This window comes from Phacochoerus africanus, chromosome 6 (genome assembly GCF_016906955.1).
Source record: "Phacochoerus africanus isolate WHEZ1 chromosome 6, ROS_Pafr_v1, whole genome shotgun sequence".
Lineage (NCBI taxonomy): Eukaryota > Metazoa > Chordata > Mammalia > Artiodactyla > Suidae > Phacochoerus > Phacochoerus africanus.
Genome location: NC_062549.1, coordinates 118,244,729 through 118,267,805, shown reverse-complemented (window position 1 = coordinate 118,267,805; position 23,077 = coordinate 118,244,729). Strand labels below are relative to the sequence as shown.

The 23,077-nt window shown below is 40.5% G+C and overlaps 1 protein-coding gene across 4 annotated transcripts in view; it reads right to left on the bottom strand.

The window, feature by feature from the left end:
* Positions 1-226: 226 nt before the first annotated feature.
* The window catches only part of DBT (dihydrolipoamide branched chain transacylase E2), a 44,374-nt gene continuing 21,523 nt past the window's right edge, over positions 227-23,077 (bottom strand). For 3 of the 4 annotated variants that reach the window (XM_047785199.1, XM_047785197.1, XM_047785201.1), the window contains 8 exons: positions 20,042-20,223; positions 13,261-13,382; positions 10,592-10,808; positions 9,677-9,843; positions 5,908-5,985; positions 4,918-5,109; positions 4,579-4,650; positions 227-1,024 (listed from right to left, as the gene is read on the bottom strand). In XM_047785199.1, coding sequence (XP_047641155.1) covers positions 857-1,024; positions 4,579-4,650; positions 4,918-5,109; positions 5,908-5,985; positions 9,677-9,843; positions 10,592-10,808; positions 13,261-13,272 — 906 coding nt within the window. In that variant the 5' untranslated portion in view covers positions 13,273-13,382; positions 20,042-20,223 and the 3' untranslated portion in view covers positions 227-856. The remainder of the gene's footprint in view (positions 1,025-4,578; positions 4,651-4,917; positions 5,110-5,907; positions 5,986-9,676; positions 9,844-10,591; positions 10,809-13,260; positions 13,383-20,041; positions 20,224-23,077) is intronic. The other variant, XM_047785200.1, reaches the window with a different exon arrangement.

The following is a 23,077-nucleotide window of genomic DNA, read 5'->3' as shown; positions in this document are numbered from 1 at the left end:
CTCCAAGAACATAACTTCTTAATCTAGCCTATTTTTTAGGGGCAGCCAAGAAAGTTTAAAAAACAAACAAACAAAAAAAAACCCTAAAAGGCAATGGACTTCTGAATGTAAGACAATGTCAACAGCCTGCTATATTTAAAGTGCCTTCCTTACATGAAGCAAGGCTGCAAAAGGTGAAGTTTTCCCAATAAAACACCAAAATATTACCAAAATTCTAAAAGTATATCCATTTTAAACAAATACCTTTAATAGCCTCACTGGTTATAAAATTATAATTGGGCATTTTTAAGATTAGCTTGTAATTTTCCCTTTTAAAAGACATTAATTTATACAAATAAGACACTTAGATGATAATCTCTACAGAGCAACACATTCTTGTATATCTTAAAAGCTATGTATAATTGCACTTATTTTGTACAACAATTTGCATTATTGCGGGGCAATAGAAAGATTTTTACATATAAATTCCTGTTCCCAACTAAGTGTAATGGACAAGTTTCACTAAGAGTTAGTTTAAAATTTAAAAAAAAGGGCAAATACTGCATATAGGTGCCTGTCTTCAAGTAACATTGATTTCGTTGTTCCTGCCAGTTTTATTCCGTTAACACGAAGACCTCAGCACCACATTAAGAAGTCACACTAGGACCTACAAAATTGACAGCCAAGGAGAACTTTTCACCATTATCTGTCTTCTGCAGAAAGTCTAACAGAACAGTGATACACACTGTGCCTCAGAACCTTCATCCCGTATCACGAACCGTTGGCGATACCAACTGTAAGGAAGAACACGTGCAGCACGGCTGGGCTCTGCTTTTCCTTTGGAAGCTCGGAAAGTTCAAGGATGTCTTATCAATCTTCATTTCAGATCTAGCAGCATAAGACTGGGGTTTTCTAAGTAGGATTTCCACAAATTAGAGAAGTGTGACATTGTAGCGCCATCAATAATTCTGTGATCTGCTGACCAGCACACGTTCATGATCTGGGCCTTATGTACGTCTCCCTTCTCATTAAATCTGGGAAGGGCCTACAAATGAGGAAAGGGACAGAGTCAGGTGTCACTTGCTCAAGGCGAGCTCTGGCAACAGCTGCGATGAAAAGAGTAGGCAAATCCCCCTCCCTATAATAGAGAGGAAAGGGGCACCCCAAAGGAGTTTTCAAAATGCCAAGTCCCCCTTTGCCAAACTTTGTGCATACATACGTCAAGCTTTCAGAGTTTCTCCAAGGTATTTCTCATCTCCTGTACAATTTACTGTTTCATCTGTACAGTAAATTTCATCGCAGATTTCAATTATGTAACAGACATTTACTGAGCACCTACTACATACCAGGTACTCCCTAGACTCTGGAGATAAAGCAATGAACAAAACACATAACAATCCTTGCCCTTTTGGAGCTCATGTGGTTAATGGGGAGGGGCAGGTGATTAAGATAGGCAAAACGTACATAGTCTGACAGACAGCAAAAAGTGCAAACCAAACAAAATAAAGCACTTGGGAATAGGGATAGAGATTGTAGGCTGGAGGTAGAAATGGGGGAGAGGGTGCATTTTTTTTTGACAGAGTGGGCAGGGAAAGCCTGCCAAGAAGGTGTCCCCGCTGAAGGGAAGCATGACTGGAGTGTTGAGGCCCACCAAAGTCTGCGGGGCCGGGGTGAGAAGTGGGAGATGGGGTCACAGGGAGCAGGCTGAGGGTGGGGCATGTTGTTAAGACTTAAGAGTGGCAGTTCCCATCATGGCTCAGTGGAATGAATATAACTGAGGACGAAGGTTCGATCCCTGGCCTCGCTCAGTGGGTTAAGGATCCAGCGTTACCAAGACTTGTGGTGTAGGTTGCAGACGTGGCTTGGATCCCACGTTTCTGTGGCTGTGGTGTAGACCAGCAGCTACAGCTCGGATTTGACCCCTAGCCTGGGAACCTCCATATGCCACAGGTGCGGCCCTAAAAAGACAAAAAGAAAAAAAAGGGGCAGATTTCAGAGGAGCAGGTGTGAGGGTGAGGGTGGTGAGGACAACAGGGCACTTGTTAGACATCCAAGCAGGGGCTATGAGTTTGGAGTTGAAGGAAGGAATCTATCTGGTCTGGAGATACAAACTCGAAAGCCATCAGCATAGAAATGGTATTTAAAGCCATGAGACGGAATCAGAGAAAGAAAAGGGCCAGAACCGAGCCCTGCGGTGCTCCAGTGTTTAAAGATTAGGAGATGAGGAGGTACGGGCAAAGGAGACTCACAGGGAATAGGAAGTAGGTAGGAGAAAAGCAGACTAGTAGGTAGTTCCCAAGTCACCATGAAGAATGTTTTCCGAACTCAAGTGAAGCTAACAGGTCAAGAAAGATAAGATACTGAGAACCGAGTAAAGTAGAGATTTTAGTGACTTAAGACTACTTATAACAGTTTAAAATTTATGGTGAAAACTGTTAGTGGAGGGAGTTCCCTGGTGGTCTAGTGGTTAGGAATTGGCGCTTTCACTGCCGTGGCCTGGGTTCCATCACTGGTCTGGGAATTGAGATCCTACATCAAGCTACCACATGCCACGACCAAAACAAATAAATAAATAAAAACAATTAGTGGGAATGTAAATTAGTCCAGAAGCTAATCAAAACATAATGGAGATTTCTTAAAAAACTAAAAAATAGAATTGCTATATGATCCAGCAATCCCACTCTTGGGCATATATCCAGACAAAACTATAACTGAAAAGATACATGCACCTCAATGTTCACAGCAGCACTATTTGCCATAGCCAAGATGTGGAAACAACCTAAATGTCCATCAAAAAGATGAATAGTACGTATCATTTATACATAATGGAATACTACTCAGTCATAAAAAAAGAATGAAATAATGCCATTTGCAGCAACATGGATGGACCCAAGCGAGATGAAGTTAAGTCAGAGAAAAAAGACAAATACCAGGAGTTCCCATTGTGGCGCAGTGGTTAACAAATCTGACTAGGAACTATGAGGTTGTGGGTTCTATCCCTGGCCTTGCTCAGTGGGTTAAGGATCCAGCGTTGCTGTGAGCTGTGGTGTAGGTTGCAGACGCGGCTTGGATCCCACGTTGCTGTGGCTCTGGCGTAGGCCGGTGGCTACAGCTCTGATTTGACCCCTGGCCTGGGAACCTCCGTATGCCGAGGGAGCGGCCCTAGAAATGCCAAAAAAGACCAAAAAAAACCAAAAAACAAAAAGACAAATACCAGTAATATCATTTATATGTGAAATCTAAAATATGACACAAAGGAATTTAGCTATGAAACAGAAACAGACTCACAGTTAACAGAGAAGAGATTTTGGTTGCCAAGGGTTGAGGGGGAGGGAAGATTGAATTGGCAGTTTGGGGAGTAGCAGAAGCAAACTACTATATATAGAATGGATAAACTACAAAGTCCTAATGTATAGCACAGGGGAACTACATTCAATATCCTGTAATAAAGCACAGTGGAAAAGAATATATATGTATGTGTGTATATATACATATATATAAACAGAATCACTTTGCTGTACAGCAGAATTAACAACTATACTTCAATATAATACATTTAAAAAAATTTACAGTGAAAACAGAAGATGGCAAAGGAGAGATGACACAAAGGGAGAAAAGAATGAAATATTATTTGTCCCTAACAAAGTTTAGCTACATTAAATCCCTATGAAGATTTATACTCCAAGAACTATGCCTCATGGCTAGAATAAGCCACTAAGATGATTCTGAAAAAAATACATCGCAAACAGACAATTGTACATCAATGTTTATAGCAGCATTATTCACAATAGCTAAAAAATGGAAACAACCCAAACACTCATTAGAGATGAATAGCTAAACAAAATGTGGTACATACATACAGAGGTTCAGTTTGGGAAGATTCAGAAACTCCTGGAGATGGACGGTGGTGATGGCTGCAAACAATGTGGATGTACGTGGCCACAGCTCACTCATGCTGGAACCACCTGGCTCTTGTTTAATACGTAAGTTTTGGAGGCTCTGTCCCCAAAGCCAAGAAATCTGCCTTTTTTTTTTTTTTCCCCCGTGCCTATGGCACCTGGAAGTTCCTGGGCCAGGGATTGAACCTGTGCCACAGCAGCAACCCAAGCCATTGCAATGACAACACCAGAACCTTAGCCTGCTGCACCACAGGAGAACCCCGAGAAATATGCATTTTTAACAAGCACTCTCAGTGATTGTTGAATTAAGTTTGAGAAAAATGCTCTCTCAATGGTGTCTCACTGTTATAAATAACAATTTGGATTGGCTTACTATTATTCTTTGGTATTCTGGAATAAAGATATTTTGATAGACTCAGGTTGGCTGTATTTGTGATTATTCATAAAAACTCACATCTGTGCCTGGCATAATCCACCATGGTAGATCCTTACGGAAATGACTGAGACCACCGGCATTTAGTCTCCAGAGAGGCAACCACCAGAACTGCAGGCCCAGTTCTTAGGAAGAAATAATTGCCTTACTGAACTCAATACCATACTCAAACCTACAAAGTGAGGGGAAAACCTCAGAAATGCATACTCTTTGTCTTTACTCTCCCAGTTTGCTTAAACTTTTTTTTTAGTTATTTAACAAACATACCTTAATTGCTCCAAGGGCCCCAATTGCCACTTCGGGTGGTAGTATCACTGGTTTGGCATAGGTACCACCAATCTTAAAAAAAAAAAAAAAAAAGAGTAGAAAAATGAAGATTTTGAGGAAGAAATGGCAAGCAAAAGTTTACATATATGTTTCTTTTTGGCTATGCCCGTGGCATGTGGAAGTTCCCAGGCCAGGGATCAAACCTGTGCCTCAGCAGTGACAACACAGGATCCTTAACCCATTGAGCCACAAGGGAACTCTGAAAGTTTTTATTTTGAACTGAGCATATGATCATAAATCTTGTTATGATGTCTGAACTTGAACATTACTATTACTCACTGATCCAATGTTGGAAAGAGTAAACGTTCCTCCTGTAAGATCAGGGGTGCTGAGCTGGCCCGCAGAGCCCAACTTCTGGAGGCGGTTCAATTCAGTGGCGATCTCAAATATGGAGCAGATCTGAACGTTCTTCACATTAGGAACAATCAAGCCCTGCTCTGTATCCATTGCCACACCAATGTTATGAGAAGCCTTAAAAAACAATTATACAGCAGGCCTTTTCATAAGCTAACAGGAAAGAGAGGATAACCTCCCTGCCTTATAAACACAACTATTAAGAACTATTTCCACTAGATATGGTGATCATTTAAAAGAAATCATTTTAAAGGGTTTTTAAAAGGGTTTTTTTGAAAAGATACATACATATATATATATATATTTTATACATACCTTTTTTGGTAAGAATATACGGCAATAAGTTATTTCTGTACATTGTTAGTGCAAGAATAAGCTGGTACAGACTTTCTGGAGAACATTTAACAACATGTAACAACATTTACAAAAATATGTATTAAGGAGATAAATGCAGAAGTAGCTAGAGATGCACAGAGATGTTGAGGTCAAACTGTTTGTAAGATTGAGAAACTGCAAACAATTAAAATGTTTATCAGTAAGTCACTGGCTAAACTAAGGATGACAAAGCTATATTTATGGACATGTAATGATGTCCAAAACATATTACATGAAAAAGAAAACAGTTAAAAGAAAACATAACCCATTGCCTTCTAGGTGTCTATTTCCATAATTTTAACTGGAAAACCCAAAGTGGTTAAAAATGGCAATCTGCCTATCTGAATAGTATCATTAATTATTAACCAGCAAAACCAACATCAATATCAGTAAGTTTATATTCCGTTTAACATTTTACCCCATACTTTTATTTCTAGTCTAAAGAAAATCGCTGTTTGAGGCATAACAGAGCTTCTTTAACCTGCAAGCATATCTGCACCATCTTTTACTTAAATGACGTCTTCACAACACATTGCCCACCTTATATGTTATGCTCTGGCAGTTTTCATCCACAGAAGCATTAAGGATGGGAAACTGTAGCAATCCCAAGGAAGCAGCCTATTCAACAGAGTTGAAAATACAATGTCAGCACTTTTTAACTCCACAAGGATAGGGGATTTGAAGTAATAGGAGGTGTAAAGGTTGAGGGGAGAGAACTCTTATTTAAGCTGAGTTTAATTTCAAGTCTACATGTACCAGGCATATTACTCCTTATGTGAACATTCAGCAAGGTGGAACTAAGTCACCCTAATCGTTTAAGAATAGGAGTTCCCGTCATGGCTCAGCAGTAACAAACCCGACTAGTATCCCTGGCCTTGCTCAGTGGGTTAAGGATCTGGTGTTGCCGTGAGCTGTGGTGTAGGTCGCAGATGAGACCTGGGTCCCTCGTTGCTGTAGGCTGACAGCTACAGCTCCCATTTGACCCCTAACCTAGGAACTTTCATATGCTGCAGGTGCAGCCCTAAAAGACAAAAAGAAAAAAAAAAAGGAATAAAAGTCAGGTGACTTGTAAACATCACAGAGATTTTCAAAACAACTACGCAGACTGATCGAAGTACAATGTCTAAATTCTATGTGTTTTCTTCACTTACATGTAGAGTCTTAAGATTTCCATGAGAAGTAAACCTGTAGTTCAAAGAAATACTTTGAATTAAAACACAAAAAAGGCAGTAAGCTATTTCCCTGTGCAGAAAGAACAAGGGATAAGGATTTGAGGCCAGTGTTTCACCTGGGTTCCTTGGTGTAGTGAAGGGCAGAACTGGTGCAAACATTTACTTAAGAGCCCAACTCCCTGAATCAACCATTTATGTCTTTCCACTCCGCCTTCATTTCCTCTCTCCCTTCCCTTTGTTCCCTTGAATATCATTTCTCTGTCTTCAATATGCTCGTTATAGCTGGTTCTCTGCCCATCCAGGATCTAATCAAAGTTCACGCACTGCACTTGATTGTCCTGCCTTGTATTCAATTATAAATGAAAATAAATGCTTAAGGATTGTCCTTAAAAAGAATTCCTGGACTTCCTGTTGTGGCGCAGCGGAAACAAATCTGACTAGGAACCATGAGGTTTCGAGTTGGATCCCTGGCCTCACTCAGTGGATTAAGGATCTGTCATTGCCATGAGCTGCAGTGTAGGTCGCAGACACGGTTGGGATCCGGTGTTGCTGTGGCTGTGGCACAGGCCAGCAGCTGTAGCTCCGATTTGACCCTTGGTCTGGGAACCTCCATATGCTGCAAGTGCGGCCCTAAAAAGCAAAAAAGAAAGAAAGAAAAAATTTCCTCCCCTACTGCCTTCATTTAGTTCAATTAAGAGTTCTTTATATGCATTGTGCTGTGTTATTTTTGTCGGCAGGTCCATGGTCTTGATAAAAAAAGGAAATTGCACCCTTGAATTAGACAGTTAGGGAAAGTTTTATTAAGCATTTGATGATAACTATAACCTTAATATTTATATAAAGTCCATAAATAAGGTTAAAGTATTATACATTAAAAACAGTATGTTGCAGAAGTTCCCATTGTGGTGCAGACTAGTATTCATGCAGGTTCGATCCCTGGCCTTGCTCAGTAGGTTAAGGATCTGGCATTGCTGTGAGCTGTGGTAGAGACCAACAGCTGCAGCTCTGATTTAACCCCTATCCTGCCTGGCCTCGCTCAGAGGGTGGGATCCAGTGTTGCTGTGAGCCGTGGTGTAGGTCACAGATAAGCTCAGATCCTGCATTGCTGTGGCTGTGGTGTAGACCAATGGCTACTGCTTCAATCTGACTCCTAGCCTGGGAACTTTCATGTGACGCAGGTGTGGCCTTAAAGACAAAAAAAAAAAAGTAAGAAACAAGCAAACAAACAAAAAACAAACTTGACACAGCACAGCTTGGGAAAAGTGTTTATCTCTCTTCACCTCTGCCAGTACTGAGACCACATGAAGGCTCGTATACTGGGCAGATGGGAGAGACATCCAGAAGAGAAACGAGCCATCTTCGCTGAGGCCATCCTATACTAGCTGGCCCTACCCAACCTATCAGCTGTCTGTAGATGTATGAGAGTTCTGCCAAGATCAGTAAACAGGTCCTGCTACCTGGAGACTCATGAGAAATAACAAATGGCTTTTATCAAACCATTACATTTGGGGGTGGTCTGTTAGAGAGCACTAGTTACGCTTGGCTTTTCAGGGGCTCTTTCCAGCTTCTCCTATGGCCAAACCACAGACGTCACTCACCTTGTTCCACTGCCTCTGCCAATTCAAGTTCTACCTACGCCTTAAACACTGATGTAAACTCTTCGCCTTCTTTTCTTCTCTTTCACACAAAATTCGGGTGCTCTTTTTTATCCCCCCTTTTTCCTTTTTTGGCCACCCCACATCATGAGGAGTACCCAGACCAGGGACTGGATCCAAGCTGCAGTTGCAAACTAGCCACAGCTGTGGCAATGTCAGATCCTTTAACCCACTGTGCCAGGCCAGGAATCGAACCTGCGTCCTGGTGCTGCAGGGATGCTGCCGGTCCCATTGTCCTACAGCAGGAACTCCAATTTTAGTGATCTCATCCCTGTGTTTCAATTGCTGGCCTCTATAGAGGCCAGCTGTATAGAGACCAGAGCTCACATGTGTTGCCACCTACTACACCTCATGTTTATAGAGCATCCCCTTACCCGAGAGGGGAGTTGTTAAAAAGATGGAGATACAAGAGAACAGTTTCTGCCTTTTGAGACTCAGCATCAGAGAAAGGACAACTGAGTATAAACACTTTCACTATCTTGAGATAAACTGCAATGGGAAAGAAAAGGCTATTTAACTCAAACTGTGACAGCCACAGGCTTCTGTAGGAGGCTAAACTGGAACAAAGTTTGGTGTTTAGAATGTACATGTATTTGATTGAGGGAGGAGGCGGTACCTCAGGTGGAGCTGTGTATTTTAGTGCCTGCGCATAGCTGATGACTACAGCAGAGGGGCTGACTGTGAGGGAGAAGGCTGGGGAGGTAGGCAGCACAGGTTCAGGGTGATATTTTTTCAAGTCAGTGTAAGGCATTTACAAACTATCCTAAATGCAACCCTGAAACAGAACCACGGAAAAGAACAAGGAACTAATACAGTAATTTGATCTACAGAAGATTAGTCTTGGTACAGTGCAGAAAGGGCTGGTGGGAAGCCACCCTTGAGCTAGAGAAAGAACTTGAAATAAGTTCTCCACTTATTAGATATAAATCCTTGACAAGGTCTCAACTTCTCTGAGCCCCAACATCCTTAAATGGAAAGTGGGGGTAGTAATACCGACATGTCAGGGTTGTTCTGAGAGTTAAAAGAGATGGTATATGCAGCAGGCTTGGTATGGTGTTGGGCCCTGGGTAGCTGCTTCATAGATGCTGGTTAAGTGAGCTAGACTGTGAGCTGCTCAAGATCAATGGAAGGTCTTATTCTTTTTGATACTGGTCCCAAGACTTAGGAAACTAGTACTAGTAAGTCTATCAAAAAGCAAAAGGTGAGTCCCAAGTCGCACTTCCGTTCAAATCAGGACTTTGCTGGAGTGATCCTTCTAGATATTAAAAGCTTTACCTAACTGGCAGGACAATTCTCACCCAGCTCAAAGAAATAATCTGATATGGACATCTCAATTCTATAAACTTCCTTGACACATTTTTCTATCTATGTGATATTGTGAGAAATACATTTTTTCTTCAAACGCATAGTTAACACATTGTGCACTTGCAACGAAACTTAAATGTCTTACTGTAGCCTTGTTTGAAATGAATGAAATCTCACCTTTAAGAAGAAGGGCATAAAGGTGAGTTTAATTCCACGAGCCAGAGCAATGGGTTTTAATTCTTCACGGAGCTTAACCAGTTCAGTAAGGTCAACCTCATCACAATACCCAAAGTGAGGTATCTTCAGGGCTGCAGACATGGTCTTGACCATTGCTTTGTGAAAGCCTGGGAAACATTAAAAACAAAACAAAACAAAACAATATATATATATACACACATATATATATATAAAATAAATCCTTTAATCTCTTTAAAAACTAAAATTGAAGGCTCTCTAACATCACTTACTCTCAACTAAACTGTTCCTCTTGGAGCTACCATCTTCATTATATAACTTGAAAGACATTAATTTCAATGCTGAAGCACTGACTGCAGCACAACAGTTGGTGTCAAGTGTAATAATGTAACAGGTAACTTCTTCCAATGCTGTGGCATATAAAAAATTCAAAAGGATGCAAGCCATGTATTTATACAATGGCTTTCTTGCAAAGCTGCTCTTCTGGAAGTTAATCATCCTAAGAGTCAATAAGTAACAAATCAGAAGCAGCTGTTATGAAAGCTAACAAAAAATGGTAAATGTTTAAAATATCCGTGGCCTTGCTTGCTCAGTGGGTTAAGGATCTGGCGTTGCCGTGAGCTGTGGGGTAGGCCGGCAGCTGGAGCTCCAATTCGATCCCAGCCTGGGAACTTCCACATGTCATAAGTGTGGCCCTAACAAACAAACAAACAGACAGACAAAAAAAATATTGTCTATGTACAACTTCATACTCTAGGAAATCTGCTAACATGTTACTCTTCAAAAATTATCAGTATATATTGAAGCCTTCCTTAGAAAAACTATAATTTCATCATGCTGAAATAGCTTCCCCCCAAATAAATTGCACCATTTACCTTCCATTACTGTAATTATTACCTTTTATAGGTTCTGTTCTGTCTTTGCCTGTGAACACTGGAGGTTTTGATATTGGTATAGGAATAGTTCTGTCTTTTGGTTTTGGTGGAGGTGGCATAATTTCAGCTTTTGGTGAAGGAGGTAATATAGCTCCTGTTTGCTTTTCCAAATAGTTGAGAATATCTTCTTTAAGTATTCTGCCATCTTTTCCTGAGCCAACAACTTCACTCAGCTTAATCTAGAAAAATGACATCTTAATGCTAAAAATAAAACTATCGAAAAATAAATAAATTCATCAAGGTCTCTAGATGGAATTAAATGAACTGAAGGTAAAAGTACCTCTGCCCAATAAATTAGTATAAGGAAATGACTTATCTTTTTTTTTTTTGTCTTTTTGGCTTTTCTAGGGCCACTCCTGCGGCATATGGAGGTTCCTAGGCTAGGGGTCGAATCGGAGCTGTAGCCGCCAGCCTACACCAGAGCTACCCACAGCAACTTGGGATCTGAGCCACGTCTGCAACCTACACCACAGCTCACGGCAACGCCAGATCCTTAACCCACTGAGCGAGGCCAGGGATCGAACCCGCAACCTCATGGTTCCTAGTCGGATTTGTTAACCACTGCGCCACGATGGGAACTCCATGGAAATGCCTTATCTTAATAGCATGCTATGAACTGTATAGCTCCCCTTCATAAGCAATCATTTGCTATGTCTGTATACACTGTTCATTTGCTCATGTGGCAACAATGCAGGATCTGCACTGTGTATAATCCACAGAAGTTTATGAAAACTGACATTTTAAAATAGACAACTATTTTTAAATTTCTTGCATGTCTTTTTTTTTTTTCCTTTTTAGGACCATACCTGCAGCATATGGAAGATCCCAGGCTAGGAGTTGAATCAGATCTACAGCTGCCAGCCTATACCACAGCCACAGCAATGCTGGATCTGAGCTGCATCTTTGATCTACACCTCAGCTCAAGGCAACGCTGGATTCTTAGCTGAGGCCAGAGATTGAACTCACATCCTCAGGAACACTATGTCAGGTTTTTAACCTGAACTCAGAGTAAGAGTTAAACACTCTAATAAAGACAGACCAGGAGTTCCCGTAGTGGCTCAGTGGTTAACGAATCCGACTAGGAACCATGAGGTTGCGGGTTTGATTCCTGGCCTTGCTCAGTGGGTTAAGGATCTGGTGTTGCCGTGAGCTGTGGTGTAGGTCGCAGACGAGGCTCAGATCCCAAGTTGCTGTGGGTAGCTCTGGTGTAGGCTGGCGGCTACAGCTCCGATTCGACCCCTAGCCTAGGAACCTCCACATGTCGCAGGAAGTGGCCCTAGAAAAAGCCAAAAAGACCAAAAAAATAAAAATAAAAAATAAAAAATAAAAATAAATAAAAAGATCAAATGTTTCTAACCTTGGCCACCAGCAAACATGTAATAGTTAAAATAATCATGCTACAAAAGCTCTCAAATTAGTTTTTCGTGATGACTGTTTTAGAAAGATGAATACAAAACACTGACATTAACTTTATTGAGGCATATTTGGAATGAGATTTTCTCAGCCCAAGTTAAGGGTCAAATACTTAACTTTAATTAATGCTTTCTATGGAATAAACAGTAGATAATAGAATTTCACTTCTCAGTAGGCACTCATGATACTTTTTGGAAACATATGTGATCTGGCTTTATTTAATCATTGCCTATGGTTGGTTATAGAGATAAAACATTCTCATTAAATTTAATTCAATTTGATAAAAAGACACAGGAGTTCCCATCATGGCTCAGTGGGTTAAGAACCCAATTAGTATTCATGAAGACAGGGGTTCAATCTCTGGCCTCCACCAGTGGGTTAAGGATCCAGTGTTGCCATGGCTGTGGTGTAGGCCGGCAACTGCATTTCCAATTAGATCCCTAGCCTGGGAACGTCCATATGCCAAAGGTGCGGCCCTAAAACAAAAACAACGCCGGATCCTTAACACACTGAGCGAGGCCAGGGATCGAATCCACAACCTAGTTGAATTTGTTTCTGCTGCATCACAAGGGCAGAAATTATTTGCTTACATTCATTTCCTACAATCTAAATGTTTGACATGATTCAACCCCTAGCCTGGGAACTTCCATATGCCATGGGTGCCACCCTAAAAAGCAAAAAAAAAAAAGCAAAAACAAACAAACAAAAAAGGTGGTAAGAGAGAACACAAAAGGTTGGCCTCCTTGACTCAGGTCAGTACAATTCTGTGGTTTTCCCCACCTCCCTGAGATGCGGCAGATCCTTGAGGTCACATCCTTGCCTGGCCCATTTTCCTTCCCTTCCCTACTCATTCCTAGTCAAGGTGATCACTCGATCAATCAATCACATGTTCCCGCATCCCTGTCTCAAGCTGGGCTTCTAGAGCACCTGACTTAAGACACTAGCATTTACATGTGCTAAAGAAACAGCAGTCCCTGACTGTTACTAGGCTCTCAGAAGGAATAATAAAACCACACTTTTCAATTCATAGGAATAAAAAGTTCACGATTTTCTTCTAATTTCTTGTGAGGACATTCATGCAACTATCATGTTTCAGTAACAGACATTTTCATGTTTTCTTTAATCCCAACTCCAGCTATCTCATCATGGCATACCTGGGCAATTTTTCATAGATAAAAATGTATGCGACCTCATACTTAAATATTAAGTAAAACTCACATTGTTTTCCATTGCAAGGCGACGAACTGCTGGAGTTGCCAGTGTTTTGTGACCCTTTATCTCTTGGTGTGTGTGTTCATCATGGGACACAGCAGGAGTTTCAACAACATCTTCTTCTGAATCTGGTAACAAGGCAAAATTGTACTCTTTAGTTGAAAATATTAAAACAATAACAAGATTAGTGTCTTAAAATATATAAATAAATTTAACTGAAAATTTATAGTCAAAAAGCATAATAGATGAGCTACTTCAGGACAGAATACAGCTTTAAAATGGAAAAACCAACAGGTATGGCGTGAGCAAGGTGGGGTATACTGGTACCTGGCACTGTGATATATATATACGGCATGAAATGAATCGAGTGCGAGATAAATTACATGAAAAGTCATGTAAAATCTGTGACAATCTTGAATGCTTTCCTAAGATAACATAGCATTTAAATTTTTTCTTGGAGTTCCCGCTGTGGCTCAACAGGTTAAAAACCTGACTAGTATCCATGAGGACGCGAGCTCAATCCCTGGCCTCACTCAGTGGGTTAAGGATCTGGTATTATTGTGGCTGTGGTGTAGGCTGGCAGCTGCAGCTGCAGCTCTGATTCAACCTCTAACCTGGGAACTTCCATATGCCACAGTCCTAAGAAGAAAATAAATATTTCTTTTTTTTTTTAATTAAAAAAAATATGATTGTAGGAGTTCAGGACATGCCATCTGAAAATATGCCACTTTGGTGTACTGATTATTTTGAGCTGTCATCACCTGAAAAACAGCAAGTGCAGAGAGGCTTACTTTCTCTGGGGTGCCTAAAGACATCTTCCAAAAGGAACTCAATCATACACTTTCTCTGCAGGAGTTTCATCCACCAGGCAAGTTTGACTCTTATCATAAGAGAAAGGAACAGAAATCAGCAACACACCCAAACTTTTGTCACAAACTGTCATACCTCCTATATCTTCTTCTAAGAGCCAATTTATCTTTCCTAAAAATCATTTACTCTCCCCTAAGAGGCCTACATTCCTTTCCCTATTAAGATGGTATTTAAACCTTAATTCTAAAGCCACCTCTTTGAGTTACTCATTTTTTTTTCCTGGATGTCTTCCAGTTATATATGAGGTCTGCATACTAATACATGTTTGTTTTCCTCTTGTTAATTGATCTTTAATTACAGGAGTCTCAGCTAAGAACTCAGACAGTAGAGGGAAAATTATTTTTTTCTTCCCACAAGCATCTAGTATATGTCACACACTGCACTAGATAAGCAGTATCTTAATACTCACCCCAACTGTGCAAGATAGGTGTTATTATTCCCATTACAGATTTTAAAAATTGAGACTTGGGAGTTCTCTTGTGGCACAGTGGGTTAAGGGTCTGGCATCATCACTGCAGTGGCTGGGGTCACTGCTATGGCACAGGTTTGATCCTTAGCCTAGGAACTTCCACATGCAACAGGTGCAGCCAAAAAAAAAAAAAAAAAAGAGAGAGAGAGAGCGAGAGCGAGCCGTGAGAGATGAAAGGATTGGCCCAGTATCATACACCTAATAAACTGTGAAGAGCTGGGGTTCAATCCTAGGACTGATTCAGTTTGTGCTGTTTCCTTTCATTCATGACCCTAGTAAATTTTCTTTCTGGTCAAGTAAGCTGGAATACAACCCCAACTGTTCAAAGCATAATTCTGTTGCATTTTTGAGAAGTCCTGTGTATTCTCCACATCTGTTAAAGTTATTGAAGAAACTAGTAAGAAAGATTAGCATTAGGAACTAAGACCCAGAGAAAAACCAAGGACATTCAATTGCAGGAATCCCAAATATTTACTTGAATAATGCATATTTGTGGCAATAAGAGAAATGCATAAATGCCCAAATATATTATATACAAGTTAGCATACAATAGTTCCAAAAATTGTGTAATTTATTGCTACTTACCTTTCTGGAAAACATTTTGATACATCACCAAGTAGGATTGCCTTTTAGAACAACTTTGGTGTAAATATTAGGTAAATAAAACAAAGACTTACAAGTCACTCATACATGATTTGTAGTAGGCATGTAATTGTTGGAAGAAAGCTCTTTTTTTTTTTTTTTTGTATTTTTAGGCCTGCAGCTGCAGCATATGGAGATTCCCAGGCTAGGGGTCAAATTAGAGCTGCAGCTGCCAGCCTATACCATATCCACAGCCACAACAACACAGGATCTGAGCCGTGTCTGTGACCTGCACCACAGCTCATGGAAATGCTGGATCCTTAACCCACTGAACGAGACCAGGGATCAAACCTGCATCCTCATGGATGCTGTCAGATTCGTTTTGCTCAACCACGATGGGAAGTCTGAGAAAGCTTATAATTCTAAAATACCACCTTGATAAATAGCATTTTAGGTAATTTTCTAAGTGTCTTTATATGCTTATATAAAGTAAACCCATATATTTATTTTCTCCTTTGAAGATCACAACAATGTTAGAAGAATGCAGGGCAGATTTCTTGATTTTTTCCCAACATAGAGACAGACTCTAAGGGCGGTGGAGTTAAGACTAAACTAAAACTTCATGACTCTCCCATTGATGTGATTTTCATGGTTCCAGCACTACATTTTAACATGTGGGATTTTATACCTTCAGGAGTGGAGTTAGATACAGTTTTTAAAGCCTTCATTAAATTTTAGGAAAAAAACAAAAAACCTAGCATGATAAAAATAAGCACTTTTTATCATGAAGACTGTCAATTTAGTACTGATGGAACTCATCATGTGAAGCAGATTTATAATAAACTATTCTGTCAGATTACATAAAAATTATTTTTTCAGATTACATAAAATAGTAATTTGAATTAATAAAAATATTAAAACTGTGAAATTGCAATGGAAAATTCTTTTTGAAATACCAAAGCTCTACAGGGTTTTTGAAATAGTTTGTATTCACTTGATCTTAGCCAAAAGACCAAGAAGCGATAAAAGTTTGTTTTCATAAGAAGCTTCAACTTTTCCCTCCTGCAAAACTGCTCAGGAAGACCTTTCTTCATAGCACAAATGTAACCTTATTTTCACTTTTGCCCAAAAGATCATAAATTGAGAATGACACCTAAACTAATGAGATTTCATTGCATTCTTTTTCACCTCAAATTATTGAAGCAGCTAATTCAATCTATAATTAGCTGTACAAAATAAGGTTATAGCTACCATTAACTGAGCACTTACTATGCCCAGGCTTTGTGCTATGCAATTTATGCTATCGAGTGTAACTTAACTAAATGATATGCTATGTTGTTGGAAAGGTTTTATGAACAAACCACTTAACTCTAAAATTCTGTATTATCCTAGCAAACATTTTAATACCATAAACTCTATAAGACATCCAACTTGTGTTGTTATAGTAGAATTTTCTAAATATGCATATATACAGTGTTAGAAATTTAGTCTCAGTGTTCTAGAGGCAAAATGGAGCTAATACCCATAGTCTCTGAATAGAATTTGCGGTGCAACAAAGCAGTTGGGAACGTGTTTTAAAATTAAATAGAGCTGGGGTCAAACTGCAGCTCCACCAATTACTAGCTATGTGGCAACTGATTATACTTTTTTTTTTTGTCTTTTTTGGCATTTCTAGGGCCACTTCTGCAGTATATGGAGGTTCCCAGGCTAGGGGTCTAATTAGAGCTGTAGCCACTGGCCTACGCCAGAGCCACAGCAACTCGGGATCCGAGCCTCATCTGTGACCTACACCACAGCTCACGGCAACGCTGGATCGTTAACCCACTGAGCAAGGGCAGGGACCAAACCTGCAACCTCATGGTTCCTAGTCGGATTCGTTAACCACTGCACCACGACGGGAACTCCCCGCAACTTATTATACTTGTGTGGGTCTCATGTTACAGGAGTCAAATATGTATAACATTCTGTTTGATTTAATGAGATAATACAAATATAGCAATAGCACAAAGAATACATTCAATCAATGACAAACATCGATGATAAAGGTAAATGCAATACAACGGCAGAATAATGTTAGTTTTATAAAGTATTCTACAACATCGTATTCCCTACCCCTCTTTCTTTCCTTTTTCTTTTTTTGGTCTTTTGGTCTTTTAGGACCGCACCTGCAGCATATGGAGGTTCCCAGGTTAGGGGTCCAATCAGAGGTGTAGCAGCCAGCCTAGGCCACAGCAACGCCAGATCCAAGACACATCTTCGACCTACACCACAGCTCACAGCAATTGGGGATCCTTAACCCACTGAGCAAGGCCAGGGATCAAACTGAGTCCTCATGGATGCTAGTCGGGCTCATTAACCGCTGAGCCAGGACTGGAACTCCCCTTCCCTCTCTTTCTTTATTGCTTCCCCATGGGGGCCAGACTCAATTAGGGCTAATTAGGTATAGTAACTCTCCACTTGCCTGGTGGTCACTCAGCAATTAATCTTGTACACAGCTTCTGACCCAAAACATCTAAATTAGTTGTCACACTGTCTCAGCAAAATCATACACTTTCTCCAGAGAAAAGGCACTTCAACTCTCAATTAGATTCTATTTTCTCTTTTCAGCACCTATTTCTTTTTTTTTTTTTGTCTTTTTGCTATTTCTTGGGCTGCTCCTGCAGCATAAGGAGGTTCCCAGGCTAGGGGTCTAATCGGAGCTGTAGCCACCGGCCTACGCCAGAGCCACAGCAATGCAGGATCCGAGCCGCGTCTGCGACCTACACCACAGCTCACGGCAACGCCGGATCGTTAACCCACTGAGCAAGGGCGGGGACTGAACCCGCAACCTCATGGTTTCTAGTCGGATTCATTAACCACTGCGCCACGACGGGAACTCCCCTCAGCACCTATTTCTTAACAAACTTGGTTATCTGTGTTTCCAGAAAGTTAGGAAGGAGAGTGATACCTTGGCACAATGACTCTGCTAAGAAGCAGGCTGATAAATCAAAAAATCAGATTCAGAACTGCATTTTTCCCAGAACAGTGAATGTTTATTCACACGTCAATGCACAATCATAAAATATTTTAGGTTATACTCAATATCTTCATTTTAAGAGGGAGTAAAATATATAGCTTAAAAGAAAACCAACTAAAAATAATAAAATTAAAATGACTCTCCTTAAATGGTTTTCAGAAGTTTTGGTGGAAAAGCTTTAGTTGTTTAGGAAAGTGAGGAGTCATCTGACTTCTTAAAATAGAGGTTAGAGGAGTTCCCTTCATGGCTCAGCAGAAATGAATCTGATTAGTATCCGTGAAGATGAAGGTTCAATCCCTGGCCTCACTCAGTGGGTTAAGGATCCAGCGTTGCCATGAGCTGCGGTGTAGGTTGTAGATGCAGCTGGATCTGGCATTGCTATGGCTGTGGTGTAGGCCAGCAGTTGCAGCTCTGATTTGATCCCTAGCCTGGGAACCTCCATAAACTGTGGGTGCAGTCCTAAAAGACAAAAAATAGATAAAAAATTTAAAAATAAAATAGAAGTTAGAGAAAGCCAGGTTAGCTGTAAAGAGGACTCATGGCATGGCAATACTTTTTGTTTTTTATATTTTGGCTGCCCCCTTGGCAGTATATGGAAGTTTCCAGGCCAGGGAATGGACCCAATCTGCTGCAGTAACAATGCTGGATCCACAAGAGAACCCCTATTGGCAATATTCTTAAAACTGACTTTATAGAAGACAACTATACAACTGTACTGAGACATGGATTAGCTTTGATATAATCTTTATAATATTAACTAATTTCAATTTGTAAATAATAAGAAAGCTTCAATAAGTTATCTTCTAGGTTCTGGAGGCAACATGTTATCATGGAAAATATTCTGGACAAAGTCTCAGGACATCTAAGTTCTAAATTTGGCTCTGTCACTGTCTTTGGGCAAATCATACAACCTTTCTAGGTCAGGTTTAGTTTCTTCATCTGCTAAACCGGAATGCGTCACGAAAAGGATAAACAAAATATTAAGTGTGAGACTTTATAAACTGTGAAGTGTGATTATGCTATCAGTACTATATTATCGTATAGCCTGTAGGACTAAGAGTCAGCCAGCCGCTGTAATTCAGACTCATAGAGTTTTGAATTACGCTACTGAAATGTCTTCATCTCAGCACTTCCAGATAGACTGCCAGTTTAGGGTTGTATCACAGAATTATATTCCACCCACATCAAAGCTTCCTAGATGACGTAACTTTGGTGTGTGTGTCACATAACTTTTATATTTCAGGAACTTCTGACATAGTCAGCTATTTGCTACCTTAGGGACAACACACTTTTAATATTCCTAACATTCTCATAATGAATTCCCTTTTGTCAGGACATCGACTGCTTATAAGTTCATGGCTGCTGCTGCTTCTGAAGGCCAGTCTCTTTGCTTCTCATTCGGCTTTTCCTTACTTTCTTTTTTACTTCTCTCTAAGAAGTTTGGCCTTCACACCATCACCAGTCAGTGTTTTGGTTTTGTATCAGTGGCAAATGGAGCAATCCCATTACGTGAGATTTAACTAGTGATTTTAACTAGTGATGCAGTGTTCAAAGCCTGAACCTTTAATTCCCAAGAGAGCTTGTTGCTACTTTGAATACCAAAGTTTCCCGAAGGTAGGCCTCCACATAAATGAAGTATTTCTGTACATGTTTTTAACAGGATAACTGGTTAAAAGATAATCATGTATCACAGACTACCTTTTCCATTTTCCTGATTTCAGCTTCTAAACGCCAAATCAAATACTTTTAAGTTATCAAAAGTAAACACTACTTTCAATTGGTATCCAATGACAAAAGGACAGACAGCAGTAATCAATTTGGCAAAATAGAGGAATATACATATACAGTACCTTTTAAGGCTTCCGTTTCTATATCTACTAATGGCTTTCCCACATAAGCAGTATCGTCTAGATTGTAATACAGTTTTTTAATGACTCCATCGTAACGACTAGTGATAGTAACAGAAGCTTTATCACTTTGAACTTCACAGATGCTATCAAACTGAGACACTGTATCTCCTTCTTTTACATACCTAAGAAAAAGACATAGGACACTTTTACACAAAAACAAAAAGGCAAATCATTCTAACAATATAAATGCCACACTGAGTTAGATCAGTATCCATCCAGCCCCTCATTTGGTCGAAAGGGTACATCAAAGAATGTTTCAGAAAAGATACAATGGCTCCTGAAGGCTCTTTGATATGTCTCCAAGAATTATAACCTTTTTTTTTTTGTCTTTTTGCCATTTCTTGGGCTGCTCCCGCGGCATATGGAGGTTCCCAGGCTATCGGTCAAATTGGAGCTGTAGCTGCCAGCCTACGCCAGAGCCACAGCAACGCGGGATCTGAGCCATGTCTGCGACCTACCCCACAGCTCATGGCAACACCGGATCGTTAACCCACTGAGCAAGGCCAGGGATCGAACCCGCAACCTCATGGTTCCTAGTCGGATTTGTTAACCACTGCGCCACGACAGGAACTCCAAGAATTATAACATTTTTAAAAACAATTTTAGGAGGGCCCTGGAGGTTCAGCGGGTTAAAGATTCAGCATTGTTACTGCTGTGGCTTGGGTTGCTGCTGTGCTGGCCCAGGAATTTCTGCATGCCATGGATGTCGCCAAAACAAAAAACAAGCAAAACCGACAACTGAGAAAAGAATTCAGGAGTTCCCATTGTGGCACAGTGGGATTGGCGGCATCTTGGAAGTGCTGAGACACAGTTTCGATCCCCAGCTCAGTGGGTTGAGGATCTGGCGTTGCTGCAGCTGCAGTGTGGGTCACAGCTATGGCTCGGATCTGATCCCTGGCCCGGGAACTCCATATGTCATGGGGTGGCCAAATAATAACAATACTACTACTACTAATAAAATGTTCATAGATCTTTTTTTCTTTTTCAGCTGCACCCATGGCATATGAAGTTCCTGGGCCAGGGACTGAATCCGAGCAAGCAGCTGCTGGTCTATGCCACAGCTGCAGCAACACCGGATCTTTAACCCACTATGCTGGGCCTGGGATCAAGCTGGCACCTCCACAGATACAAGCCTGATCCTTAACCCACTGCACCACTAGGGGAACTAATCCAAAAATTGAATTAAACTGTGAGGTTTTCTGCCTAATCAATTTCTTGGAAGAAAGTCTAAAAACATATTTTAAAAGTGTTATTTTTCTTTTACTGTCTTGGCCTTTATCAAACTTTAAGGGATGACTATTATTTCTAGAATTGTCAAAAATTTGATACTCTCAATACATATCCTTTTAGTTTGAGTTCTTAGTCTTTGTTTCTAAAATGGCTAGTAAGTTTCAGAGTCAGGCTCTTTGATTTGAGGTACACTGCTCTTTCCTTGATCTCACAATGACAGAGATACAGCTGTAAGGTACACCTGTCCTATGACAGTTCTCTTCTAACCTACACAGCAATTATGAGACCTGCAGAGAAACAATGCTCAGATGACTAAATCAGATTCTTTTTTTTTTTTTTTTGCTTTTTAGGGCCACACCTAAGGCATATGGAGGTCCCCAGGCTAGGGGTTGAATTGGAGCTACAGCTGCCAGTCCATACCACAGCCAAAGCAACGCCAGAACTGAGCCAAGTCTGCCACCTACACCACAGCTTACGGCAATGCCAGATCCTTAACCCACTGAGCAAGGCCAGGGATCAAACCTGCATCATCATGGATGCCAGTCAGATTTGTTAACCACTGAGTCATAACAGGAACTCCTAAATCAGATTCTTAAAATAATAATCTTCTTTTCTTTTTCTTTTGGTCTTTTGTCTTTTTAGGGCCGTTCCCACGGCATATGGAGGTTCCCAGGCCAGGGGTCTAATCAGAGCTGTAGCTGCCAGCCTACGCTAGAGCCACAGCAACATGGGATCTGAGCCTGAGTCTGAAACCTACACCACAGCAACGCCAGATCCTTAACCCACTGAGCAAGGCCAGGGATCAAACCCACAACTTCATGGTTCCTAGTCGGATTCATTTCCGCTGTGCCACGACGGGAACCCCTCTTTTCTTTTTTTAATGACAATGTCTTTAATTCAAATTCCTTTCTCCATTCTGGTGTACTTTTTTTCTTTTCTTTTTTCTTTTTAGGGCCGATCTTTGGCATATAGAAAATCCCAGATTAGGGGGTCCAATCAGAACTGCAAGTGTTAGCCTGCACCACAGCCACAGCAATGCAGGATCCGAGCCGCATCTATGACCTATGCCATAGCTCACGGCAATGCTGGGTCCTTAACCCACTGAGTGAGGCCAGAGATCAAACCCACATCCTCATGGATACTAGTGGGTTTGTTACTGCTGAGCCACAAAAGGAATGCCTAAAAAGGATCTTTAACAGTATAAAACTATTGGAGAAAATCTACTGACTCACCTTAACTGCTACTTACAGAAACCTTTAAAAATTTGTTTAGGACACAGAAGTGTTTTCCAGAAAATGGGAAAGGAAGAAAAAGGGTAGAGGCAGATAACTAAATAGATAAATAAATAACTAAATACAGGTCTTTTGTTTGTTTCATGTTTTGAGGTTTTGTTTTGTTTTTTTTTAATTTTTTTAACCTTTTTGAAAAAAAATTTTTTTGGCCATACCCAGGCATGCAGAAGTTCCTGGGCCAGGGATTGAACCTGCACTGCAGCAGTGACTCAAGCCACAGCAGTGACAACACTGGATCCTTAAACCACTGAGCCACCAGGGAATTCCAGAAAAATTATTTTTTGAATCTTGCCTTTAATATAATCTAAAAATGTAGGTACACTGTCAGGTAATGGTGAGCCAAATGTACCTGCAATCTTCCTGAAGTCATTTTCAGTAAAGAAAGCTTTGACTACATGAAGACTTTAAAGTAATTTGGAAAGAAGCTCTAAGTTCATACATTAACTGCTTTTCA